Genomic DNA, 8,113 nt, shown 5'->3' with positions numbered 1-8,113 from the left:
AACAAGCTAAGTTTCAAACTAATTTTAATTTAATTCATGTCTCGATCAATTTTATCTAAATAAATACCTATTTTAATAATTTTAATGCATTCAACACATATTTTAATACCTTCTTTCATATATTAACAACGTTGTTTGGCTTTTATATAGTATTATTGTTGTAATTATTTAAATTACTATTATTTATTTTATAATTCGCTTTCGGCTTTGGCATAACTGGGTTGGTCCTGCTTCTAAGTTTACTAACTTTTTTTTTAAAATTAAATAAATTTGACATTATGATTAGTTTATTTTACTTAAGCCTATCAAAATATATTTTTACTTAAAATTTTAATAAATTAAACCATTTTAAATTTTTTCTAGTTAAAATGTATAAATCAAAATAAATTTTATTCACAATAATAAAATTTCAGAAAAAAAAATTCCTTTAATCTTAACTTCACATTTTTATTAAATTGACAATTCCTAACCTTCTAAAATATATCTTATTTCCATCATGAATCCTTAAATATATAAATAAAAAGAATAATATTAATTTAATATTGAAATAAACTGCAAAAGAATTGACAAGAATAGTTTCATGAAGAATAACAGTATTTTTATTTAATTTTAAAATATTATATACAGTTATTAGTTACTGTAAATGTAAAGAATGAAATTAAAGTTAAACTAAAACAATAATAAAATTACTAAAAAAATAAAAATTATGTTAAAAAATTTAAATGTATAAATATAAAGAAATGATATTATAGTAATGAAAAAGAAGATTAGAGAAAAACAAAAATAACCCTTGGGAACGTTTTGCCCCATTTGTACTCAAAGTAGCAGTTACTGAATACGAATGCTAATTTAAGGGAAAATGATTGAATCATTAATTATTAGTATAACCCAAAGTTTTGGTGACGTATCCACTCCCTTTAATGACCAATCATTATCAAAACGGTTTTGTGGCTGCCAAATAAACTCTCTCCTGCTTTAATATGAAACTGCCAAACTGGGAGTATTAAGCAACAGTACTTACGTGTATGCCAATCTATCACTGGTGACGCAGTTCCTTTGCTCCCCAACCATCGAATCGGCCGTGACCGATCCATCGGTTGATGGTTTTTATAATTCTGTTCAAGATAATGACTGCTGCCTGTTCATCTGTTCATTCTCGTCTTCTGTTAGACTGCGAATATTAGTATAGGATAGGGTTCATGCCTATTAAAAGAATACAGGTTAAGATATTTCAAATATATTTATACTATAATTATAATATTTAATATTTTTAATATATTATATTTTATACTATTTTATTATTTTTAATTCCAACAAATCATCATATAAGCATAATTTCTCTATTTTATAATGTTGTTTCAAAGTAAAAATGCTATCTTTTAAGATCTAATAAAATGAATTTTAAATTATTAAATATAATTAAAATTTATATTAAACATGGGATCTTAAAAAATATGAAAATGAATTGCTGACGTCAAAACAAGCAAGAATAATAATAGCAAAGGTTAGGATGAGCTGATAATCAAAATCAATAGGACTGCGTCGCAGGCTTGTGAAACTTCTCTCTCATATCATAGGCTTTAATCAGTAATCTTAGCTGTTCGTGAAAAAGTTATCATAGCCGTCAATTAGAAACAGATGATAGTGATTCAACGGTGACGATCGTCACGCTTGGCAAATCAACCCCACCAGCAGATGCGGAAAGGAAAGCTGCTTTTGCAGCTCAGTAGTCACTAATCAGTGAGTGTTCAGAACTGAAACAACAAATAAATAAACGGATTTATTAATATCAGCCTTAAACTGATATTAAATAATAAAATTTTGTTAAAACTATATTTAATATTAGAATAAATTATAACAACTATTGTTGATAATTTTCCCAATTTGTCGTTAAAAGAATGGAAGATGCGTCCTTTGTGATTTTACGGCTTTATCCATATACACATAGTATTTGGTAGAAAGTGAATAATGCATGCTCGTCGTAACCCTAATTGACACCCATTTTCATGCAAACAGTCTTGCAACATGCCAACATGCTATACATATCATCCATGATAACACAGTAAATAACACACGTGGTCACCTGTTTTAAATTAAGCTTAGCAGTTCTTCTTGTCCTTTGCACCAATTACTTTTAAATTAAGATATATATTATTTGTTATTTTAATTGTGTATTAATTACTATGTTAATATTTTAAAATAAAATTTTTAAAAATATTACAGTGATAAAAGGATTTTATTTTTATTATTGTGATAAATAAATGTTATTTAACCTATAATTTATGTTTTAATTTAATTATTTATTTTTAGATGCCTATTATTTATTATAATAATTTTATTTTTTTATAAAAGTATTTCTCTTTACATTTTATTAACTGTACATCGTCCAGGAAATAAATTAATTACTTATAGATTAAGATACATATTATTTGCTATTTTTATTGTACACTAATTATTATATAAACATTTAATAATTTTTTTAAAATATTACGGTCATAAAGGATATAGTGTCTTTTAAGATATTGTATTCATGAAAAGTATATAAATTACAGTAAAAAAAATAAAATTATTTTACTCTTCTTTGAATCACACGAAACAATATATGTAAAAAAATATACCTAGATAAATGCATTCCGTTACATTTAATGATTTTTTTCAAAATAATTTTACTAATATTTTATAATTCATTGGTTATTGTCTTGTTGCTCTATAATATTTATCATGGTTTTATTAACATCGATCATTAGAGTTTATTGTCAAAGTTAAGTTAAAACTTTGAATAAATAATAGTGAAATGATCTTAAGAAGAATAGCAATAAAGTAAATTTATAATTATAAAAAATATAATTAAAAAATAAATATTTTGAGATATCTGTCACGTTATTAAATTTTTTTTATGATAATAGTAATAATAATAATAACAATAATAACAAAATTTATATTAAAACATATTATTACTTTCATAAAATATTGATAAAATATAAATATCTTTAATATTTAATTTACTTAAAATAAAATTAAAATTAACTTATATTCTAGTATTGTTTTTATTATATAATTTGTAAGCAATATAATGGTGTTGCGTTAATATTTTAAATTTGTACGGTTTTATAATTTTGTATACGTACATCTCCGACCGTTTCACTTTGGTGTCGAAATTAATCCGATATTAAAATATAAAATAGTATTATGATTTTAATATATAAAAAATATATTGTCAATTAAAATTAAAAAAATTCTAAAATAAAAAATTTATAACATCATTGAAATATCAAAATACTATGAAATATTCTACAAATGTAAATTTTAATAAAAATTAAATGATATATGAAACATGAAATTTATTAAATAATAAATAACAATAATAATTTAAAAATTTAAAATTATTATTTTTTAATTAAAAAGTAATATATACTGCATTAAAATTACAAAGTACAATAAATATTTTTAAATTAAATAATGTAATTATTATTTAGTTAAATCAATTCTTAGATATAGAGATTAAAAAAATTTATTTAAAAAGATATTGTTATAACAATTTGAAAATAAGAAATAATACACCAAATTATTATAAAATTTTTATAATGATAAATTTTTTATAAATTTAATTTGAGTGCATTGTGAATGTAATCTTTTTATTTTTCATTAACTAAAAAATTTGTAAATATTTATTTTTAGGCTGATTATTACAAATAAACAAAATTATTAATGATATAATAATATATAATTGAGCGATGATGTAAAATTTTTATTCTATCGGTATATTTAAATTGAATTGAATATTTATAACGACTATTACTTTTATGGCAATAACTATTATTAAAATTTTCATAAATAATTGATAGAATTATGTTAGTTTTTTTCGGCTCTCTATCAGAAGTGTTAAACTTTTTTCTATTATAATATTATAATTTTATGTATTAAATCACAAAATGATCCCTTATTAAGACACAGTTATATTGTTGATAAAATAATATAAATTAATAATATTACTAAAATATTGAAATTAAATTACTGATCATTATTAGAAAATTATGTTTTTTTTATAATATTTTAATTTTAATAACACGATATCACTAAATAATTATATACATTAAAAACACACAATTTATAAAAATATGAAAAATGATGAAAATTTATTTTCCAAAAAATATTCTAAAAATGAACCAACATTTTATTTTTTGTAATTTTTTGTGACTCTTTTATTAGGCCAGAACAATTTTTTTGTGGTTAAAATTTGATCACTATAATATGTTTGAAATAATTATGACGGGTAAAGTAAAGCAATATATAATTAAATAAAACTTAATAATTTAAGAAGTCAATAAAATGATAAGAAAAATATAACTATTGAGATCGTTGCATTTTATAAGTCTCAAAGTAAGTTAAAAGAAAGAAGGATTGAACGAAATGAAATAAAATAAATTTTCTGAGTTTTTAATCTTATTTTAAATAATTTAAACAACATCAGATGTCATTCTTTTAGATATTTTGACAATGTGTTACATTTTAAATTCTTAATTTTCGAATTTTATATGGATGTTTTATATAATATATAATAAGTAAACATGATATAATTTTTCATCAATAAGTTACCGGTACAAAATAAGGATAAAAAATTTGTAGTTTAGATGGAAGATATCCCAACCACATGAAATATACATGTGCATCTCTCATTACACATGATTTTAGTAGATGCATCCACATTATGGGGCGAAGGAAGCAGGGAAAGAGAGTATTAAAGGTAATCATTACAAATGGGGTCATGATGGCAACGCGTCCTTCCGTATAAAATAAATCATTCAAAATTAAATTAAGAGGAACATCTCCACAATACTGCGCAGCCATAGCCGCCACTTCCTCATCCCCTTGCCCCTTCCCCTGCCGGTCCTAATTACTCTAATACAATCATTTTATTCGTTTTCCGTCGTATTATTACCGCTGCAAGTTATAGAGCGAGAAAAATTTACCCAAATAAATTATTCTTTTTGTAAAATTTAATGCCCAAGAAAAAAATCCCCCTATAAAGAGAAAATTTAACAAAGGAGAATAGACAAAGACGTATTCAAGCTCATTTTTAAATTATAAATATACAATTGGAACCTAAAGCAAAGCAAGTGTAGATTCTGGAGAGAGAAATTGAAATAAAAAAAAAACCGAAAAAAGAAGTGCTCAAAAGTTGAGTATTTAAAGGCCGCAAGAGGTCTTCAACTCGTACCTCTGCGAGTGCCAACTGACTAAGAATAAAAGCAGAAATATCTGAATACACAGTTCGCTTCTTCTTCTTGTTTCTTTCTCAATCGTCTTGGCTCGCAATTTCCTCTTATATAAATATCACTGATTTTTTTCCAAATTGTTGCGATACCAAATCATGTCGTGAACACTCAGCCTCTGCTTCGCGTTTCAAATTACGAAGCCTTGCTTATAGCACAGTGCACACGTTGATGAGTCTTGAAAAACCTGCGTGTTGCTCACTCACACAACTCTCTCCACCTGTTATCTATAGAAGGCCATAATTCGTCTCCCCTTCATTTTTAGCAAACATGGCTGAAGAGTCAATAGCCAGGGTGGTTGTGAGAAAGTTCGACCCTATTAAAGACAGAGAGAGAGTGGAAGCGGTTGAAAGGAGTTGTGAAGTTGGACCCAGTGGCAAGCTTTCTCTGTTCACGGACTTGCTCGGTGACCCGGTATGCAGGGTTCGCCACTCACCTGCTTTTCTCATGCTGGTATATATTAATTCTCCGCCAAATTGATTTCTCTTAAGTTAATTAAGCAAATCACAAAGTGATCATAAGATGATTATTTTGCTAACAGGTGGCGGAGATAGGCGACGAAATAGTAGGAATGATAAGAGGTTGCATAAAAACGGTCACGTGCGGAAAAAGGTTCTCAAGAAACGGAAAGCACAACAACACTGAAGCTACAAAAGGGAAACACGTTCCAGTGTACACCAAACTCGCCTACATATTAGGCCTCCGCGTTTCCCCTAATCAACGGTACGTTCTTATTCAACGAATAACCGTAACAAAGACTAAATGGTAAATGCCAATGACGTGGCGTTAACTAGAGTTTTTTTCTTTTTTTATGTTAATTCAGGAGAATGGGAATAGGATTGAAACTAGTGCACGAAATGGAGGCATGGTTCAGAGGTAATGGAGCTGAATACTCGTACATGGCAACGGAAAACGACAATTTAGCGTCCGTTAAGCTCTTCACCGACAAATGCGGGTATTCAAAGTTCCGTACTCCGTCCATCCTTGTCAACCCCGTTTTCGCCCACAGAGCCAGAGTGTCCCCAAAGGTCACTATCATTCCTCTCACTCCCTCTCACGCTGAGGCTCTCTATCGTAACCGCTTCGCCACCACAGAATTTTTCCCGCGCGACATTGACTCTGTTCTGAACAACAAGCTTAGCATCGGGACCTTCCTTGCAGTTCCACGTGGGTCCTACAGCGCCGAGGCATGGGCCGGGCCAGATCGTTTCTTGTCGGACCCACCTCACTCTTGGGCTATGATCAGCGTCTGGAACTCCAAGGAAGTGTTCACGCTCGAGGTGCGTGGCGCGTCGCGCGTGAAGCGGACGCTGGCTAAGACGACGCGCGTGGTGGACCGGGCCTTGCCGTGGTTGCGGTTGCCGTCGATTCCGAACTTGTTTAGGCCGTTTGGGTTTCATTTCATGTATGGGCTTGGAGGGGAGGGCCCAGAGGCTGTGAAGATGGTGAGGGCCCTGTGTGGGTTCGCGCATAACCTTGCCATGGAACGTGGGTGCACGGTGGTGGCTACGGAGGTGTCCACGCGCGAGCCCTTGAGGTTCGGGATACCCCACTGGAAGATGCTGTCTTGTGAGGCTGATTTATGGTGTATTAAGAGGCTGGGTGAGGATTACAGTGATGGTTCCGTTGGTGACTGGACCAAATCTCCCCCTGGCGTGTCCATTTTTGTTGACCCCAGAGAGGTCTAAGGAGTCAACGTCTAATTCGACTTTTTGGTTCTCTGTCTTTTTCTTTCTTTTCTCTCTCCTCTAATTGTGTGTATACTTTGTCAAATATATTATCTAGTTAGGGTAACGACTTGAAGGTGGGAATGGAGAGAATGTGCGATGTGTGAATTTTTGTTTTGCTAAGTTGAAGGAATATCCTCTCACCTTTTGTTGTTAGGAATTAACTTTTTCGTAAATGGATGTGCCTTTTCAGATCCCTTTCCACACAAATCCAACCTTCATTTCCGGTGTTATTTACCTATCATCCTTCGGATTTTGGACTTGCCTACTTATATTACTATTATTTTACTAAATATAAATATTCGAATCTATAACCATGCCACACTTTTATATCGATAATGGGATATGGCTTTAGAAGGAAAATAAATCTACGGAATATGAACTCGTGTGTGAATCCCAATATCCTTTTGTGTTTGGGCATGTCATGCTGCTAATCTTTTCTGAAAGAACCTTTTGGCCCAATATCTTTTCTTTATTTTTCACATTATATATATCTAGATCATATGCCCGCAGGTGAGGATCCTATTCTTATCCTGCCCAATTTTGTTTGATTGTTGAGTTCTTATTAGTATAGTATTTCTTAATGGTGGTAGCGTGAGTCAATTGGCTTCCATTAAGCTAAAATATTGATGTAAGCCTACTAATGCGGTTATTGGTCCTTTTGAGGCGCTCTTAACTTGGTATTTGCTATACAGTTGGGAGGGCATTAAACATACATATTCAATGGGACATGCGCTTTCTTGTGTGTGAAATGAGAACTTTCGAGTTGTTTGCCGATGAATGATTCCTCTCTCTCAGTGAGACATTCCGTTGAAACGGTTGAACAGTAACTTTCTCTCATCACTTTTATTTTCAATGTTAAAGCGAGAAAACGTATGCAGTCAAATGTTGTCATTATTTCTTGGAACCCCAGTGAAGCCACCACTTAGACTTAGAATGTCTATAATTACTTTTATGACATTAGTTTTGGATGTAAATATACTCTTGATTAAAAGAAGGAAAGATATAAGAAAATAATAATAATATTCACGAAAAGGTTTTAAAATAGTGGACAATTTATGTTTCCTATAAAAATGTATTTTTTCCACACTACTTTTGTTTGAAACTTGAGAA

The 8,113-nt window shown here is 29.8% G+C and overlaps 1 protein-coding gene across 1 annotated transcript; it reads left to right on the top strand.

Annotated features, from left to right (window-relative positions):
* The first annotated feature begins 5,543 nt into the window (after positions 1-5,543).
* On the top strand, positions 5,544-6,961 carry LOC113869900 (probable N-acetyltransferase HLS1). The gene is made up of 3 exons (XM_027506418.1): positions 5,544-5,726; positions 5,815-5,996; positions 6,097-6,961. Exons 1-3 carry the CDS (start codon positions 5,544-5,546, stop codon positions 6,959-6,961), a joined length of 1,230 nt encoding a protein of 409 aa, XP_027362219.1.
* The last annotated feature ends 1,152 nt before the right edge of the window (positions 6,962-8,113 follow it).

This window comes from Abrus precatorius, unplaced genomic scaffold (genome assembly GCF_003935025.1).
Source record: "Abrus precatorius isolate BTA unplaced genomic scaffold, Abrus_2018 Scaffold6, whole genome shotgun sequence".
Taxonomy (NCBI): domain Eukaryota; kingdom Viridiplantae; phylum Streptophyta; class Magnoliopsida; order Fabales; family Fabaceae; genus Abrus; species Abrus precatorius.
Note: the sequence above shows the minus strand (reverse complement) of the source record. Positions and strands in the feature narration are given on the sequence as shown.